General features: G+C 44.7%; 1 protein-coding gene across 8 annotated transcripts in view; it reads right to left on the bottom strand.

Annotated features, from left to right (window-relative positions):
- Nucleotides 1-20642, bottom strand: part of nrxn2b (neurexin 2b) — a 636019-nt gene that overhangs the window by 30304 nt on the left and 585073 nt on the right. For all 8 annotated transcript variants that reach the window (XM_070993325.1, XM_070993329.1, XM_070993328.1 and 5 more), the window contains one exon: nt 12101-12272. In XM_070993325.1, coding sequence (XP_070849426.1) covers nt 12101-12272 — 172 coding nt within the window. The remainder of the gene's footprint in view (nt 1-12100; nt 12273-20642) is intronic.

Raw genomic sequence — 20642 nt, 5'->3', positions numbered from 1 at the left:
CATCACTTCACTTTGAATCCGACTCTTCTACTTCAACTAAAGCGAAAAAGGGTTTAGTGGAACTGTCAGCACTCAGGTTTTCTCAGGTTTTTTTTCCCTCCATGCATTAATTGAGCACTTCTCAGTGGCACTTGGCAATTAGCATCACTTCATCAGCGTGTCAAAGAAGTTTCAATGCCGCTGTGCAAACTTATTATCCCTCACTTCACTTCAATCAACCTCGGGGTCATGCTGCGTACATCTCAAACACTGTCAATAGAGACGGAGCCGGAATTAAGGGAGATGAGGGGTGATGGTGGCCAAGCTGGGGGTTGGATGATGAAGTCTAATGTGGTGGCAATGTCAGAGGCTTAATTAGGAGTTATTGTCTATGTCAAACGGCAATCTTCGCAGATTATAGGCTAAAAATCAGAGAGCTATGCAAGCACAGTGATTCCCAAAAACTGGGGCCAGGGAATCCCCAGGCGTCCTTGAAGGGGGGACAAAGTTCTGGGGGGTTCCCAGAAAATTAGCACCATATTTTATGGAAAATGATCCGACCGACAACATGTACAAGTGAGAAACTGAATCAGTGTACCATTTGCTATATACGAGGTGTAACTTTTTAATTCTAAGCGTGTCTTCACACCAAGTAGATTATGTTTGATCCCCCAACTACTCCAAACATCACAGGACTCTGAAAGAGCCAAAATGAACCAATAGATGCGTTGAAATAGACGTTGGTGTGACTCTCACCCTTGATCAACACTGAACAAAGTCTCTGAAAACACAACATGAGCAACTTTTGGCTGCAAAGTGAGTCTGCTTTGGAGGTTCCTGAGTCACTGGGAAACAATGGTGAAACTGTCTGCAGAGAGACAAGTTAAAGACTGAAGGAGAGTTTGGGACCAACATCTAAACAGTAAACAGAAGAGCTCTGAAGTACATCCTGCATCTTAACTAGCATACTTTGATTTTGCTCCCCCCACTCCTCTGTGCTGCGGCAGTGATCTAAAATAGACCACCTCTTAGCTCTGCAGTACCTACTTCGACTCCCCAGGGGTCTCTCTACCCACGCCTGCCTGCGCAATAATGGCTCACAGCCTGTGGAGGTGCGTGTGCATACTGTACTGGAACGTACACAGTTTGTTTGTGCATGGGAAGGAGGGCCACTGTGAAAAACGAGAGTGAGAAGTGAATAAAGAAAGGCAAAGGAGGAAGACTAGGATTAATGATAGCTGGCAGATGGATGGAGAAGCATATAGAGGACAAGCTGGATGTAAGAGGAGGTGGTTCTAATGTACTGTGACTCAGTGTCAATCATATGTTGCACTTGCTCTGCATATGTGCTGTGTTCATGTAACTCACAGGGGCAGCTCATATGCAGGAAATGACAGCAAGGAAATTAAGCAGTTAAACTGTTAGTGGATGTTTTGATCTGACTTAATTGCCAGCAATGATGCCTTTTATTACTAGTAATAATTCCTTAATGGATGCTACAGGGGGTCGAAAAAATCCTAAAGGTGGAGCCTTTATTTATTTATTTATTTATTTATTTACATTTTCCACTAGTTTTTATTATACTTGAATCTGTCTGTGGTGGCGACAAACTGTTCTAAATTGAGAGTTAACTGTACTGCAGCAGTGTTAGTGGGACCACTTACTTGGCGTTCAACCTGCACTTAAGATTAACTAGGTACTACTTTGCCTTCTGGAAAGGCAGTGCAGCAATTACAGCACCCCCGCGCACATGCGCACACACACACACACACACACACACACACACACACACACACACACACACACACACACACACACACACACACACACACACACACACAAAACCCCGTTTTAGAGATGGCATGGCACTCTGCAGCAATCACTGAATTAGAGAAGGAGATACAGATGCTGCTGCCAGCACGGAGAGTAGAGGACGGACAAAAAATGAGAGGGGTGTGGTGGTCTGTGTGTGTGTGAGTGCGTGCTCGTGTGTGTATGTGTGTGGGGGGGGTGTGTTGATGAGAAAAGGCGATCAAAATAACACAGTGAAAGGAAAATAGTGGGAGGCAGTAGTCCTCAGTGAGATGAATCAATCTTGTGCCTGTATGTTCTTCATCTGCTGTCTCATCCACAGATCCTGACTGAATATCCTCCCTCTTCTAACGTTCTTGTCTGAATCACACTGACAAAGCCACTTCCAGTAACATAATCTTATGAAGGCTTCATTTTATTATCCAAATAAGGGTTGGTAACGAGCATCAGCCGCAGAGCCGTAGTTCTCCCTCTAGTGGCGGCCGTGGAGACTGCAGTCAGGACACAAATGGTTTTACCCTCCTTTTCCTCCATGCGTAGCCTATGGAATGTTTCCTTCCTTTTTCACTTCCATCACTCTTTCCTTAATCTCTTTTCCTTGTCTTACTCACTTATGCATTCCTTCTTGCTCGCTTCTTTCCCTCTAACCACTCTTCATCTCTGCTTGTCCTTCCCTTGATCTCAAACAATCATTCATCCACACTTCATTCTGTCCTTTTTACTACCCTCCTGCCAAAGTCCATTTTGATTTCTTTCTCCCATTTCTTCCATGCCCCATTCTCTCTTTGCACCTTCATTAACTCCTTCTTCTCTCCCAATTACCCCCTTTTCCATTATTTCTTCTTCAGCTTTTGCTCCATTCTCCCTCCATCCACTGTCCTTCTTCCTCCCTCCTCCCTCCACAGTGCTCTCTTTTGATTCAAACATTGCCCTCAAATTTCTTCCTTCCCTCTTTTTCTTCTCAACTGGCTTCCTTACTTCCTGCTTCCTCCCACCTTGCTCTCCCTTTTCCCCCTCAAATCCCTTATTTTGTTTTGTTTACCTTCAGTCCATTTTACCCCTCCATCCTTCCTCATCACCTGGTAACAGAGTGAGCATATTACTAAGAGATTAAATGTGCTACATGACACAGGCACTGCCATCCATTACCCCTCTCACACACACATGCACCCATGCACGCACGCAGGCACGCACGCACGCACACAGACTGTCTTACAGAGTCTGACTAAGTGGATAGTGGGGAGCGTAATAAATGCTAAGAGTGAAGTGTGTGTTAAAGTATGCAAATGTAAGTGTATTCTTTTCCAGGGTGAGTGACAACATCCTCATAAACAACCTAAAAATGACGGAGGAATCAACAAACAATGGTTTGTGTATCTACTTGAAACACAACGATGGGCATGTGGAAGAAAATGACGGAGAACAGAATGTGATTTTGAGTCTCATTCGAGCCAAAATGTGTGAAGAGCCACAGGAAAATAATACCATGACGTCCGTTGGACATGTTTTTGTGTCATCTACACTACAGAAAATCTAAATTCCTCCATGTCCTTCTTGTTTGTTTGCATCTGTTTGCGCTCGGATCCTTGGAGAAATAAGTCATTCTGAGTGAACCAGTGAAACTTTCCCCCCCTCGCTCTCCTCCCCACCAGCTGAAACCTGCTCTGCATGAGAATGGGGGGATAGATTAAACAGCTGGGCCCTTGTCTTCTCCCTCACCGCCATTATCGCACTCACTCTGCTCCCAAGACTGTTCCTTTCGCTTGACATGAACGACAGTAAAACAGTGCTATCGGACCTGAAGCTCAAGGAAATCTGCTATTTAAGAGAGAGAAAAATAAACTGGTGAATCCAACAGGGGCTCAAATTCACATGTTGTCATATTTGTTCTTTAATAGCCATTAATGGACACCAGTGGCTACAGTATGTTTAAACTAATCTTACCTTAAAGGGGCATTCCACTGATTTTTCACGTCAAATTTAAATTACTAGTCTACGGGTGAAATGATCAATCTTTGTAATGTAGGATTCTTGTGTTTTTGGTGAGTTTGACCCATTTAAGGACTAAAAGTCAACTTTACAATTGGTGGACATATGTACAATGCATTCTAATTAAAGATGCATATACATATATTATCTTAAATACAGTATGAGCGACAGCCCAGCAGACTGTGTGCATGTAAACATCGAGACTGGCCCACATTTATCCACACTAGTCAGGTATATTTGGCCAGCCAGCATGCCTGTGGCTCTGTACCCCCTGAGGCTCAGAACGTCCACCTTGAAACACTGGTGGGATGTCCAATCTGGAAGCCAGAAACCTGTCTGTCCTCCTCTTGCGCCCCATGTTTGGGGCCTGGAGCGTCGGCTGGATTACCAGCCATGATGGGGCCTGTCCTGGGTGGGTATCACAGCTGCTGTGCTAGGGGCAGGGCAAGGGCATACTGATTGACTGGCACCTCAGGGAGACACAAAGCAGGGACGGGCGAGTGTAGAGTGTCTGTTTCCATGTCTGTCCGTAAGAGCTGGACTCCAGTGTTCTGATAATGCAGGATATGAATCACACTGTTCTGTCTCGCTCTCTGTCTCGTTCTCTATCAGTGCATCTGTGTGCAAGTACATGTGAATGTGTGTGGGGGCTCGTCAAGGAGCCAACTGTATATCATGTAGCTCTGCAGGCAGCCAGATGCCCTTGTACAGGACACCCACACCGGAAATCCATCCACAAGAATGGAGATTACATTGGAGACGATTGGCCACCGGCCATCCCGCTCTCCCTCCCTCAGAGAAACCTCTCTCTGTCAAGCTAGCCTCATTCTGTTTTTCATTAGGTAACTTTAGATGGATTGTTCTCACATCCACTGGGCGTCTTGGCGCAGACGGGGAGATGAAACTGTCCTGTGCACTGTGACCCTGTGCAAGTAAATGTAAATTCCGTCGAAGTCCTAAAAGTTTTATTTTCCTAAAACAAGTGAAACAATCTGGCCAAAAAAAAAAAAAAAATCAATCGTTTTCTAGGGTGTCAGCACCTTTAGAGCAGAATAAGAAAGACTGCTGCACTAAAATCTAGAACATTAGCATTATTTTAGAAAATTCATGACACAAGATGATGAGTAATCTTAGTGCACAGCCAGATTTGCTTACTTATCTTACCAAAACAAGACTCGAAGGGCTCAAACTGGAGATAATTTACATGAGAAGATGCAATTTTTTTGCACCATATTACTTCTCCTCAAATTCTTTTAAGATTGCGAGTTGTGTTTCTTCATGTGAAACGCATGGGGAAAAGAAAGTGCTTTACCTACCCACCACTCTCCTTTGTTCAGTGTAAATACATCGCCCACCCCCGTGTCTGCATGCGTTTGAAACAGATGGAATCTCCCTATTTTAACTGCTCGCTCATCTTTCATCTGAGCAGTTATCAGTCCAATGCGCTCATTTTCATTTCTTCCCCTCTTTCCTTTCGCTTTCGACAGGATCCTCACCACCTTTCATCTTGGCCACGGTGGATTTGTGCGAGGGTGGCTGCCGGAGTGAGCCAGAGAAAGCCCCCCCCCCCGACTCATGTGGAAATCAAAGTTGTCACTTCTCTAATTACCTAAAGCAATCTTTTCCCTATCCTGCTCTGCACTACTTAGCCGTCTCTCTCTGTCTCTCTCCTCATCATTACTTTCTTCACCACTTCTCTGTTCTCTCTCTCCATCATCCCATAGCCACAGGCCAATAATTGGAGATACCTTCCAACTGTGCAAGATCCAATCAGAAGGAGTTGCAGAGCACCAGAGGCCCAATAAGAACCCACAGACAGTGGAGGAACTGTCAGCAGTGACAAGTGACTGAGCTGCCCTCAATTAACTCTTTCAGCTTTTTTCCCCCTACTTTGCTGAATATGAATGACGAATAAAATAAAAATACCAACTATGACATTGTGTCAGCTCAATGGCCTTAGAGGACTAGCAGTTGTTTTGCTTGGGGCTATTATTAGGCTGGAGTGTCTTTAAAAACTCCATCTGTTAGCACCAATAACTACAAGAATTAAAGAACAGCATGTTTGATTTATGTGTTAATTTAACCAACACAGACCGAAAAGGAGTCAGTGAGCTACTTCAAGTAAAAGCAGGGCCTGCATTCAGGATCTACTTCGGTAAACACACACACACTTGTGCAGAAATGACAGCTAATCATTTCCACTTAGGACAAAGTTTGTTCTAACGTTCAGTATAAATCAAAAACAATGAGCTGATTCATCACTCTGTTAAACCACAGGAGAATAATCTGCAACTACTGGATCAATTGCTTCAGTCAACACTGTCAAATATATATATATTTTTGGAGCATTTTAAACTGGATATCTCTGAGTTTTGGACAAAACATTGAAGACTTGGGTCTGGAGAAAGTCTGTTGGACATATTTTAATTACCAATTGATAAATGGAAAAAATGATCGCCTTAATTACTGAACTTGGGTAAGTGCTCTAACTTTCCACCGCTGCCTGGTATGTGGACTTGTGCAGGCTGTAATAATAACTCAGTAGATGATTGGTGCCATACTGCTTGCTGCTGCTGCAACAGTGCATGCTCTAATTACCTTGAGAGCAATTAATGGCAAAAAGCACCACAATCTAACGGATAAATGAGCCTAGCTTACAGTACATAGAGGTGCTGTCGGACAGTAAAGATGGTTTCCTGCCAGCCCTGACACGCGGCCACACTGTGCTCTGTGCATCACCCCACACACTCATCTATCATCTTCTGCTCAGTGGACCATCAAAGGCACACGGGGCTGCTTCGATACTCCTCGCTTGGAGGCCTGAGCTAGTGAAGTGAAAGCTGGTCCACACTCAGCTTAAGTCCATATGCCGCCAGCCATTTGTCTGACTGTGTTGTATTGTACATACCCCTCTCCTGTCCTAATCCTGTTGCTCTCCCCTGCCCTTACCATTTTAACTGGCATTGCTGAGTGCTCTCATATTGCTTTTGCCAAGGGGGGAGAAGCGAGCAGATCTTCTCAACCTCCCCTCTCCTCACATTGTCTCTTTATCTTCCTTGCCTATTCACAGCTGGTTTTCTCTCTCTCTGAGAGTGGAGGTCGCAGTGACACAGATGGAAATCTAGAAACAGTGGACACATAGAGGCGATGATGAAAAGGGGTTGGAGGGAGGAAAGAGCGCAGCCGAGAGCTTTGTTGACCCCTTTTCTTAGACCATTTATCTGAGGAGTAAGAACATCTTAACAGCTCAGTCGGAAGAGCTGGAGCTGACCTCGCTGGCACAAAGAGTCTCTCCTCCTCTGTGAATCCACGACTCTATTCTTCCTTTCTTCCTCTTTCTAATGGTCAGCTTTCACGCTGAACAGATCCCCTAAATGCCTTACAGAATGAAAACAGGGAATGACAATAGCCCTCTCATGTACTTATCTTTCCTCTTTCTTTTGTCGTCCTTGATTTATGATCTGAATTAAGCGGTGCGTTGATCTATTCGAAATGAACAGCATTTCAAGTAGTCATTTTGTTAGCAAGTAATGTTTGTTATGAAATTATTCCTGGCTCGCTTTGTGTGCGTTTGCCTGCATGTGATGGGCCTACACATGCACACTGTAGCGGCTATATGTAATGTTCCCTACTGTGATGCAATCCAATTTGTGAAGAGCTTATTATTCAGTAACATGCAAAGCCTCATCCATCACAGCAATGACAGCAGCTAGCTTCCAGCATCCATACTGGATCTCGCCCTTCTCTTTTTTCTCTCCAATCTCTCCCTCTCTTTATTCCTCCTCTGCTCCAGTCCATCATTTTTCAACAATGAATCCCAAGTACTTTGCTGTAGAGTACTATTGCTTCAATCTCTCCTGCTGTCAGCCCCACACTAATTCTAATTCTACTCAAACCAATCCCTAACTTAAGCTAAATGACAGCTTTCTATAGATCTATTGCCTGTTAATACTGAGAAGTGAGAAAGAAACTGTGTGGAGTGCAAGAGTGTGGAGGAAGGGCAGCACGCTGTGTGCTCTCATTGGTCATAATGACACAGTTAGGAGGCAGCAAAATATGGTAATCACAGCCAGTACGTGGTGATGGTGACAATATAACTATGGTTGTAAAATGCATAACGATTATCCAAAGCTCAGGGGGTACAGCGATGAAGTCCAAATGCCAAGTGTGGTATAAACCCACATGAAATGGATGCATTTTTCCAGAAGCTCCATTCCTGCCGTAATGTCATAATTTACTGTGGCGAATTACTATTATCACAAAAAGAGTTAATGTGAGGTGATTTGGTGCTTTGAAAAGAGAGAAGATGATGAAATTGAGTGGGTGTGTGAGACAAAGCAGACAGACAGGTAGGCATTCATGACACCTCCATACACACAAACTCTCTCAAAGGTAGACGTATACACATACCATTTTATAGAAGCCCATAAAAGTGAGCATATATGTATACATCTGCACATACAGCCACACAAAAGCAAACACACAGTCGTACACACACGCTGAGGAACATTTTCTCCCTTGAAGCTCGTTCTTTCTGCCACTCTGATTCCTTCCGAGGTGGCAGCTGCTGGAAGGAAGGCTGGCTCCTTATAGAGGGGATTAATGTTGTAGCAGGCCCCCACTCACTAAATCTGACCTTCCCACTGAGTGTCTGAACTCCGTCATCAGTGAGCGGTTGAAGAGGAGGGTGGGGAGAGCTGCAAGGGAACAGCCCGTAAAACAACAGGCACATTTCACAGGATTTGACTAATATGGGCTTTTAAAGATGGAAATAGGGATAATTTTAAATTGATGTTGCGAGAGGTTGACTGTTGATGGATGTGGAAGAACATGATGGGTGGCACGTGAAAAAAAAAGGCACGATTAGCAGGTCAGTTCATCACAATGCCACCAAAACCTTTTGAACTGAACTTGGCCACATTCGCCGCTTGCCACATTCTTTAAATCCATTCTTTTGAAGCTATCTCGCTTAAATGTTACTTCTCCACCAAGAAGACGCTGTGGTCTGCTAACGGCTCAAACCAGAAACCTTTCAGCTAAGACTTTCCATTCAGAAAAGTGAAGCGGCTGCTACGTCCTGGCAGTGCGCCTGTCTCAAAATAAAGCACACCCTTTTACTGATTAGAAACGAAATCTTAGAAAAGAATTCTTCAGGGCAAAGGCAGAAAACTGCAATTAAACCACTGCACACTAAACAATTAGCCACATCATATCTGCTACCTTTCTCACAGCAGATGACCAGTAAATAAAGGGAATCGGGTGTGAAATGGTACCATTACCCTCCGTATGGCACTGCTGCTGACATCTGCCTGTTTATCTGTGGCCAGGTTGAGGTGCTCACTGTGACACAGGGATGTTTTTATTGAGCCAGTCTGCCATTTTAGGAATGTAGGGGGGCCAATAACTGTTGCTGCAGGACCCACCGGGGACACCTGACACACTGGATTAGCTGGCCGGGTGCTCCTCTGACACGTTTTGTCTGCTCTCTGTCCATCAAATGCATACATGCGCACACACAGGCACACACGGGAAAAGAATGACACACACAAGATGCGCTATGTCATGCGCACAGACAGACGCGTGCATGCAGAATCACACGCGGACACACACTCCCTGAGGACTACAAACATCACTTTGTGGGACATCAGGAGACGTGTTGCTTTGCCGTTGAATGTGCCTGACCCGTGACGACCATGTTTGCTGTTAACATCCTGTCTCTCCAAATCATCACCTCTCATTGGCCTTCTGTTTTTCTAAGCCTGCTGCTGGCAAGCCCGGGCTTTAACGGAGGCTGCCTGGAAAACAATGCAACACTTCCAAATCTGGGACTGAAGCCCTAATTATAGTTTGTGTGAATAAGCGTGTGTGTCAGAAAAAGATGCATTAAGATAACCTGTCAGCTTCTTTCTTGTGGAAGGTGACAGACTTACACTCTCTGCTTTATCCCCAATGTCCTTGTCCATGCAGTGGTCCTCTGGGAGCTTTTACATTTCTTAGGCCACATGTAACTGTCTGTATGCACAAAGCATTAGTCAGGGCTCAAAATTGCAGGTGCATCACTACGAGACTGCCTGACGTGGGTCACAACAGTCCCTTTGGGGAAGGAGATTTCCCTGGAAACTGCACTTCCTTGTTGCGGTAGAGGAAGCAGACAAATCTGGCACCTGAGACACCTCACAGCACGCTCGATCGGAGGTATCTTTCATGACAACTGGCTCTATTTCCTTCAAAATTGAGCTACGTGGACATTTTAAGATTCAGTGTTCCACTGGGACAGCATGGCAAGGATACTGCATAATATGAGCAGCAAGAAAACAAAGTGGGTCTGAATATGTTGGGAGTATTGTGTATTTTGTCCCGTTTAGAGAATCAGAAGATGTCTAAATCTCCAATCTGGGTCACAGGATCTCGATTCAACAAGGGAGCTCCCCCTATTTCTTTCTCCTCTCTCCACAATATAACCCTTCTCTGTCTCTCTCTCTATTTACACACCTCCTGCCTCAGTAAGGAAGCCCCCCTTTACCAATCCCTCATTCAGTATTTCCCCTACGCATTCCTCCGCCCTTTTGTGCCTCAGCCTCATCCCAGGTTTTGCTTCGCTAATGTGTAACATCTCTGTTTCCCCAGGACGCCGCCCCACCAGACGATGACAACTGGAACCTTCAAAGCGGGTGTCGGAGCCTTCAAAGCGGGAGCCCAAAAATAGTTTTGAGTGTATCTAGCTCACATAAATGAATGAAAGCTAATCTACACAGCACCCCCCCATCCTTAGTCCTCATAACCTCTCAAAACTTCAGACGGGCTCCAGCTGCCGGCAAACACAAACCTCCTCAAGTAAACCAACAAACAACAACAAACTAACACTCTTCAGTTCTTGATCAGTGGAGGAAAAGGGAAAGAAGGTTTGACAAAGGCGACAACAATGGCGAGGAGGGTGGAAGGGAAGAGGAATAAAAAGAATACAATATGGGCTGTGCATTAATGTTTCCTGATGAAACAAAACATAGATTGAGATGATGACACTTGCCAATGTTCACAGGCTGCTCTGCTGTTATTTTCTGAGCGGTTGGCGCTATTGTGAGTTGAAGGCTCCTATTTGGAGCGTGTGCTGTAGCGAAAAGGGCTGCATTTCCATCATAATAACAACTGAAAAGAGTGAACTGTCACAGGGCGCTTCCTCCTCTGGCTGTGATGCATGCCCCTCAGCCTGGCCTCGCTGTGCCGACGGACGAGCAAGAGAAAACGCTTTCCTCAATGCCAAAACAAAGCCTCAAAATGTGGGATCACTGCTGTGACAGAGAATGTCAGACTCCCATGGCTCTATATGTCAACTAGAGTAAATATCATGGCCACATTAGCAGCACTCTCCCTGCTGTTTGAAACAATCACGATACATAGAAAGAGTTTTCCCACAATGGAGATGGAACGTATTGACATCAGTGGAGATTTCTGGCAAAATTGTTTGCAAATTTATGAATGCACCAGAGTTTCAAAGCTTTTTTTTTCGGTATTCAGGTTATGAGTTTTCCATAAGATCATCATCACCTAACCACCTAACACCGGCAGGCAGCAGAGCCTGCCTCATGATGGAAACACAAAATGTCTTCCTTTGAACAACCATGAACAAAGAGGAAACACAGTAGAGAGAGAAATTAAGCGAGAGCTTCTGCACAGCCAAAAATAGCCTCATAATTCAGGCCAAAATAGAATACCATGATTATGGTAAAACAACAAGCGGGGGAATTTGCACCCTCCCAGCACTGACTCATCGGGTGTTTGTAAAGACTGTATGTGTAATGATGTTGCGTCTGTGTTTATCTTGGAGTCGAGGCATGACTTACAAACACCTCCACATACTTCCCCAGCATGAAGAGTCCTTCCTCTGTGTCCTGCCCGTACCAACCATACCTGACTGGCATCCTCATATTCTGCTGGCCTCGATTCAGCGCTGGCTTTCACAATGCCGGGAGCTACAATGGTAGACTGACTGCAGAGAGCTGGATGCTCTTAGATGGAAGATTGCTTGCCTCAGGAAGGCCGCTTGGCTCTTCCTGCCTTTTAGACCAGAACCTGATTTAATCACCTAGAATAATGCAAGCACGCTCTAAATATGAATGTCATGATAAATAAACCAGAGCCCTCGCAGAATCTTCTGTAAAAATCGCTTTTAGGTGCAGACAGAAGGCTTTTCCAAAGCTCCTTTTTTCTCTCTCCACTGTGTTACTCAGTTTCTCTGAGAATTCAATGCTGTGAGGGTTCAAATTCAACACTGATAGCTCCCTCCATCCCTCAGTCCCCAGATTGGGGCCCCTGTTCCTACCTGAGGGGAAGCGTTCGATGACAGGCTGGTTGTCCACCTGTAGTGTGGCGTTGCCGCCACTGCGTGTGAATCGCACCACATGGTATTTGCCGTCGCTCACCATCACCGCGCTCTCCTCGATGATTATGTCGTCCGTTCCCACGTTGAAGATCACGCCGATCTTTCCCCGTTCCTATAGACAGAGGACGACAGAGAACACAATGAGAGGAATGCACCTGCAGACAGACAAACCACAACTTCACAAGTGCACTTTGAACAAGGTTTACCTGGACATTTGTTACCCTTTTAAAGATCCCTTAAAGGACTTTCTGGGAGACTGATGTTTTTGGAGACACTCTTTATCTCTAACTAAACAGTTTATCCGAGTCATCACAATTTTTACCTTTCTGCCCATCCCATCCAATAAAACTGCCTCTCTCTCCATAAAACAGCCCATTGGTTTCCAGTTAAGATAACTCCTTTACTGTCTGATGTCCTGCCACAACATCCTGCTCAAAAAATAAATAATGTGCAACATAGCAAGGAAGTTCGACACCACTTCATTGCTTCATGAGTCCAATAGATTAGAACACCAGTCGGCCAGTCCACCACTTTGTCCAGACAGAAATGACTCAACAACTATTGGAAGGAAGGCCATGAAATGTTGTACAGACATTCAGGGTCCTCATGGGATGAATCCTACCGCCTTTGACTTTTACTCTAGTGTGTTCCATTTTCATTGAAACAGCTATTTCACTTTGTACAGACATTGATGTCCTCCTAAGCATGATTTGTAATAACTTTAGTGATCCCCTGATGTTTCCTCCAGCAGCCTAATACCTGCTAAAACTACACGTTAGCATTGTCACTGGGAGCATGTAAGCATGCTGATGTAAGCATTGAGCTAAAATTGCTGCTGTGCCTTAGTGTGCATGTAGAACTCTGCCTTAGTACAGCTGAGCAGAGCTATGATGAACCTTTTTCCGCTATGAGAAATGTTAAACCGTCAATACCCACAGATGAGAGTTGAGAGTCGCTAGCTTCAAGTTGGCATCACACAATGGGGAAGTAAAAAAAAATAAGATCTTTATATCTGTGTGTGGATGAATGGATTACACTGATGCAATTGGATTGTCAACTAAAACGCAATGCAATGTAATTATGTTGCAGTCATCCAGCTGTTTAACTCCATGCTAATGCACATGATAAGGTTGCTCCTTAGCTGTCCTATAAAAATCAACAGATTTTCCTTCAGTCACCAAAAAGGCCCTCACTGCCTGTTGCCTGATGACGCTGTGGGCATGAGATCTCACAGACATCAGCCTGGTAAAGAACAGTATAGTTGTTGAGAACTCAGGCACCTTTAGTATTCATCAACCCGGTGACCCCCTCCCCTCTCCCATCTATTAGTGTTGACAGCCGCCCACTGCTTCGAGTTTATTACAGTCAACCGCCTACTCTACTCTCATCTCCCGCCATCTCTCTGCTCTCCCTCTGTGGTTCCTGTCCTCAGTCCCAGGAAAGGTCAAAGTCATTTACAGAGTTACAGTCTGCCAGAGAGGCACAGACCAAGGGTGAGAGAGAGAGACAGAGAGAGGGAGAGAGAGAGAGGAACAGACAGTACATCGCAGACAGCGCCATTACAGACACATTCTCTGTCTGGCAGTAAATCTTCTGTTGCAGTTTTATTCTGCACAGTCATAAGATCCAGAGCAGTAAGTGCTCTGTTGCCCATACCATTGGCAGGAACACTTCCTGGTTGTCACTTTGGGTCAGCTCATTTGCACAGGGGGTCACTTTTGCCCACTGCTATCTGCCCATTGCAGCCACGACTTCATTGATTCCATTATCTCATTAGCTATGTGCATTTATTTTGCCACCTTCCATATGAAACATTCAGAGGTGAACGTTTTGCTGAAAGTGGTTTTCCATTATTCATGGCTGATTAAGTATTTAAAAAAGGAAAATAAACCGCCCTAATGTTAACAGAACTTAAAATAGCAAGTTAATTGAGTAAATAAGTGCAGAGGTTGTGCAGTAAGTTAATGAGCAGTATAATCGCAGCCAAATTTATGTGCATTCTAACCAGACTTGGGTGCTGTGTAAAGCGGTTACAGTACTCAGCCAAGGCCACGGTATGTCCGCGCACTGATGACAGCTGCGATTAGGGTATTAATTGAGCATGCTCAAATGGTGGTGCAAGTGGAAGTGCTGGTGGCCATGATTAATGCTGCAGAGGGACCCACGGAATATAAGACACAGCCGAACAGTCAGAATAAATAAGAATCGATGTGGAAGCACAATGGGAAACGGACACAGCTGAGCACTCTCTTACATGAAGATCAGAACTCAGTTAGACCAGGATGACTTTCTCAGAGTGGAGCTTGATGGACTGCTCAACAGATGATCTCATTCTACGAAGAGGCTTGAATGTCTCAAATGGCAAAGTGCTCCGAGCTTCTTAGGCACTTAATCAATTGATTCATGTTATGGAGTGACCCTCACAGTCTTTCTGCCCACTCTCCTCATCCTGAAATCCGATATTGATTCGAAGACGTGAATATGAATACTGTCAGAGAGCGATTAGCGAGGCGCACGTGAATGAAAATTTAATCAGAGCTTTAACTAGTGATGCCTTTGAGATACTGCAGCAAGAAAAACAAAATGGAGAGGGTGAGTGAAATGCTTTTGGGATCATATCCATTACAGCCCACGCACTAGGAAGCTTAGAATAATCATGACACCTTTGCCTGGAGAATTAATTCAATTTGCCAGGGCAAAGCAGAATGAATCCATGCTATTATGACTGAAAAGCAGAAGGGAGAGTGAATTTGAGTGATATTTACAGAGAGATTAGCATTTGTGTTCCGCAACATTAGGGTTCTTCCCGGTGCTGAGGGAATGTATTGAGCCCATTACGGTGGGAAGCCGCTGGGAACCAGTGCTTTTTTAAAAATGATTTTAGTGTAGCAGTAATGACATTTTAATGGCCATTTCCCTTAAGCGAACATATCTCTGGAAACAGAAGGAAAAAAGACCCTTTGAATGACTGGGAGCAGTCAAGCCTGCAACATTGAAATGAAGGGACTGGTAGGTAACTGACAATAAGCCCTGGCTGCTCTTTAAACACCACTGCTTCTAAACTGCTGCTTAGCAGCCCTTAATCTGCTGCAGCTGTCGGCTAATGTCAGGGGTAAGAATGTGACATTTTTGCTCTTTTATCCCGAGGTTAGCTCATCTTACTTCTCTTACTGTGGGTCAATCAGTAATATAGGTAGGGGGTCCACTGTGGACTCGAGGGAAAGAGCTCCGCTTAATGATGTATTTTCAATTACATCAGAGTTTCTGTGAAAGACAGCACTTCTTTGAATTCCACTAAATTTGAGTCCAATTAACCGATCGCAGATCTTCAACGGTAGGGGGCTGGAATGAGTTTCAACTTTAACCAAAATCAGTTTCGGCTTTGCTGCAACGAGTTTCACAGAGTTCATCTGATGAGAAAGGAAAGACAGCTTAAAGAAAAACTTCCTCTTGAACATTATTGTAATTACTCAAGCACAAACATGCCATCCTTGACAAATATCTGAGATTTCTGTACAACAGAAAAGATGTTTTCCGTGAAGCAGAAACTGCTGATCAGCTTCTCACACAACAGTAAGTTGATGACAGTTTAGCTGGCAGAAAAAAAAAAGTTTGTATAATCCTCTCATTAGAGTCTCTCCGTCCTTTTTCTCAAAGACAAAGAACATTGGCTGTGGAATTCTGTGCTGCAGCCATAGATGAGAAAGAGCGGTGCTGGAATACAGAAGGCATTTCCTTTGGAAATATTTTGACATGACCTTGCAATGTGTGAGAGTGCGTCGAGGTAAACGCTGCGGGCGAGAGAGGAATGAGAATGAGGCAGCGTCAGACCAAGGCTGAGGTCGACGTGCGTGTATCAGGGTTATCAGGTAGCCTCAGAGAGCTCTCCCCGATCACGTCGAGCAGAACAGGAAGAGGGAGCGCAGGAGGAGGAGGAGGAGGAGGAGCAAGGGCCAGAGAGAAACACTACGTGATAAAAGGACAGAGGGAGCCTTGATGATCCTCCGGGGCCTCAAGGTGCTTTGAGTTCAAAGCTCCTTTTGAAGACGTCAAGATCTCGTTCTCTCCTCTCAGCACACACTGGTAGCCAACTAAGAAGGGGAAAACAGGGGGAATGTGAATGCACTCTTGAAGGATTTGTTCCTTGGTTTTCTTTCCTTTACAGAGAGCTCAATCACGACCCCCCCCCAGCTTCATCTGCATACACATCTTCCTCTTGATCTATTTGCATTTCTTCACTGTCTTCCTGCATTTCCCTCTTCAACAACACACATGAGTGCCAAACAGGCAAATTAGGAAGAGAAAACAACGGAGAAGCAACAGAGATGCAACGCCTGGATGGACTGGAGGGCGGATTCAGCAAGAGTCTGACAGACGCAGTTGTAGTTGCTTAAATCGCTCGAGGTATTTTGCATTTTGCTGTATCAACTCGCCTCAAGAAACGGTCCAGAAAAGCTTGGCTGACCAGTTCACGAATTTGCTGATGCTGATGATTTGGTTTGACAGATTTCATATTAACAGTCCCATGGGTGGTGGAAATGCAAACTATTCATCAGCCTCTTCCTCATTTCCTCAATAATGATCTATCACAGCCTGTATCTGCTCGAGCCTAACTTGACGTACCAGTGTAAGTATGCGGAGCTGCAGTATTCATTAGCTTGTGAATCAGCCAGTGGAGCACCGTGGACAGAGAAATGACTGATAAATAGATTTTTACTGGATGTCCAATGAAAAGCAATCCATTTTTCCTTCTTTTGCTATGGACACAGACACACACACTCCCGTCTGACACCACGTGGTGTAAGGCAGCTTAATATTTCATAGCGTTACAGCTTGAGCAAGCATTTCCACTTATATGGCAGCTCTCTGCACTAATGTTACATTTTATGAGCTGTTTGTAGTTACAGTACAGGTTGATATTGATGGATATTTTTCTAAGAAACCCCACGGGCTTCTGCAACTAACCCACATATACCATCATATGTTATCTCTGCATCTCCCGGCGAGGGTGATTTCGACTCCATGGCGGTTAATCAGCTTGTCAACATATATGCATAAAGCCTGCAAGAGGAGATCGGCCGTGGCATCTGATACAAAGAAAACAGTATAGCGGGGCTAATCTTCCCAACTCAGACTGCAGCATTATGTAAGGAGAAATAGGCTGTTGCATAACATGTAGACTCCTCGCTGGCTAAATCACCCACTGTCCGTTCACCTAACGTCTTCAGAGCATCTGCGACAGAAAGAGGAAAAGACTGAGGGCCAAACAGTCGGTTTGGAGCGGAAATGCTGTTATCTAGTTCTCAGATTTCACGTCTTCCCTTTTCAACATTTGCCTAAAACACTACAGGGCTCACACACACACACACACACACACACACACACACACACACACACACACACACACACACACACACACACACACACACACACACACACACACACACACACAGCTACATGTGTGTCAGTGCGATCTGGGTAGCAGGGGGAAAAAGAGGGAGGCGGTGACAAAACAGTCACTTTGCAGAGAGGATATGCTTGGTTTCATTTACCACACCGTCTCTCTGTTTCTGCTCAGCCAACTCATTTATATGTGTTTGCCGTGATCTCCAACAGTCACCTTGAGGAAGTTGACCTCCATCTCCTCATCTTAATAGCACTTTATCTCCCTGCGCCTCCCTCCATCCCTCCCTTCCTCCATCTCTTTTGTTGCTCTGCCTCTTTTCAGCGACAGTGGTCATGACTATCCGTTCTTTCTTGCTTTGAAAACAACAAGCGGCCACTCTGACCGAGAATTGGATCTAATTGAAAAATTGAGTTAGACAGATGTGGTGCGGGTGTGTGCATATGGTGTGTGTGTGTGTGTGTGCATGCACGCTCCTGAATACATCTTCCTTCTGAGTGTGACTCACGCCGGCCTTGCCCCTTTGTCCCAGAGTACACACACACACACTGGCAGCAAGCCAAAATGGTACAGAAAGACGCAACATTTATGCTAAAGAAGGAAGGGGGGATAAATCAGCTGAAACATCATCCTCTGTAATCCTGATTATGTTGTCAGCTAGCACCAAAACTCTTCATTCACTCAGTGTCAGCCTCCAATTTCAAGCCCCAGAAAAACATCATATACACAGACATTTGAAAACAAACACACACACATACTGAGTTGATTCCTGCATGATCTGTACCACTGAGACTGCTGATGGATGGTGTCCTTCAGCACAATGACCATCAGACCTGTAGGTGTAGGCCCGAGTCTCACCAGACCCGCTCGCTCCCACCATAAACGAACACACACACACACTTATATGCAAACATGAGAATGTCCTTGAGCGAGGTTTCGCCGAGCCCCGCCACACACCACAGCCTTGTTTACAAAGCCGCAGAGAGCTGATGAATACATACACACACAAAGACACACACAGGTGCGGGGATGTGTGTGTGTGTGTGTGTGTGTGTGTGTGTGTGTGTGTGTGTGTGTGTGTGTGCACTTTCCTAGCGGCTGGGATCCAGCTGATTGTACAAGGCATGAAGTAGAGCATTGCTGCTTTGTTTCTGATGAACAATGGAAATCATGCACAGCCTAATGTTGGCTTTGTGTGTATAAAGCACATATTTGCATTATCCTGCTGTGGTGGCACAAAAAATACAATAAAAAGATTCATACTAATGTGTGCCCTCAAGGCCCTCCAGGTGGTGCTGGAAACTCAGGGATGTAGTGACCATTTGTCATGTGCCAGCTAAGAACCTCCAGTCTCTCAGTAGAAAGAACTGTCAAGATGATTTGCAGTGGTGCATATTTGTGTTTGAAAGTTCCGAAAAGTTGAACTGTACATGAAAGCATCACACAGATTGGATTTGAGTGAATCCACAGAGTGCAGTGATTCCACCGAAATGAATTTATTTCAGTCTGAGAATTAGCTGCGATGAAGCCAATGAGGTTTTTGCCGGCAGCGCAGGGAGCTGTCAACACAACATTTACATTCTGTATTATCACCTTATCAAGTTGACAAGGCCTACGCAGGAGGAAACCGTTGCCTGTTCGCACATCCAGCAGACAAGGACCAATATTAGCATTTTGACATTGTGTTTCTGGTCACTCCACAGGATAAATCCAATATTCATGTCAGTTTTATTCTGTTTTACTATTCCCTGGGGGAAAGAATTGGCTTTTTAGCTGCTAAATTTTCCACTGTGTCCACTAGCTAGTTGCTAACTTTGTCTATCAGGCATTTGGTGTTGGCCAGGTGGTGTCCAGTTGGTTTATCAGGACTTTTTTGCTGCCAATACAATGAGCTAAAGATGCTAAAAGGCTTTGGAACTGAAGAGAGCTGCAGGTGAAAATTCTCTGTGGTTTAATCGTTACAAGCAATTTCTCATTACAAATACTCATTGTCAAACATAGAAAGACTGGGAAGGCAAAAGCTTCAATTCCCTCCACAAGGACACTTTGACGGCTCATTTCCACCTCGCCTGTGAGTATCAAACCTATAACCTTGTGGTTGAACAAAAACATCTCGAACACTTTCCCGTAAAGTCCTCTCTGTGCTTTTCGCTCTGGCATTTACAGCGAGAAGTTCTCCACTTGAAAAGAGATGAACTTGAAACATCCGGTATGCCACCTTAGCGCTAAAATAGAATCATCATTTACATCCCTGACTCTTCTCCTGCCAAGAGTCGTATTAAGACAGAATACATTTATCAAGATGCACAAGTGAAACCTGAACATTTCAAAGAGAAGATGCTTCACGTCAAGCGCCTCTTCAAGTCGCTAACCAGAGATGGATGGAGGAGATCACATGGAGGGAGAGTGTGCAGGATAAACACAAGGTGGGAGGCGGGAAGACGCAGCGACAGAATGATATGATGAAAGAAAAAGTAACAAGAAGTGGAGGTAAATAGATGGAGAAATGGTAAAAAAGAGGGGAGTGAGGGAGGTGTGGGGGCGTGCTCCTTGAGGCAAAGCCAGAAAAGGATCTGTTACTGTGGCGGTAGAGATCAATGTCCATCCGCCCACTCTTCATCCCTTTACCAAAATCCCCGGTAGGCCCAGACACTGGGAGATATTTGTCACTTTGGGTGACTTAATAGGGGACAAAGAGGCTTACAAGACAAATAAAGTTTGCCATCCACGTCGCTCTTATCCTTTCTGTCTCTCCTTTTTGTATTCAATTATCCTTTGGCAGCTCCACATAATCCTTCATCAATTCATTAAACACTAAGATATTGCAATAATCCCTGTATCTGCCACCAAACCTAATTATAGTAACTACCTTTCTAGGGACAAAGTGGAGCAGTAACTGATGACTGAATGACATTATATCAGTGCTGTAAAAGTCTCGGAAACTCAGTGTCTCTTAATACTACTTTGTTTTAATATGACTTTTCAATTTCTGTCAGGTGTGTCTTTGCTAGCCTTGTCCCAGACCTCTGGTTCACTGCCAATATATCCTATTCTTTTTCAATTGAAATAGAAGATACT

The sequence above is a fragment of the Chaetodon trifascialis genome, chromosome 23 (assembly GCF_039877785.1).
Source record: "Chaetodon trifascialis isolate fChaTrf1 chromosome 23, fChaTrf1.hap1, whole genome shotgun sequence".
Taxonomy (NCBI): domain Eukaryota; kingdom Metazoa; phylum Chordata; class Actinopteri; order Chaetodontiformes; family Chaetodontidae; genus Chaetodon; species Chaetodon trifascialis.
The sequence above is the reverse complement of the archived record's forward strand: the minus strand, read 5'-3'. Positions and strand labels throughout refer to the sequence as shown.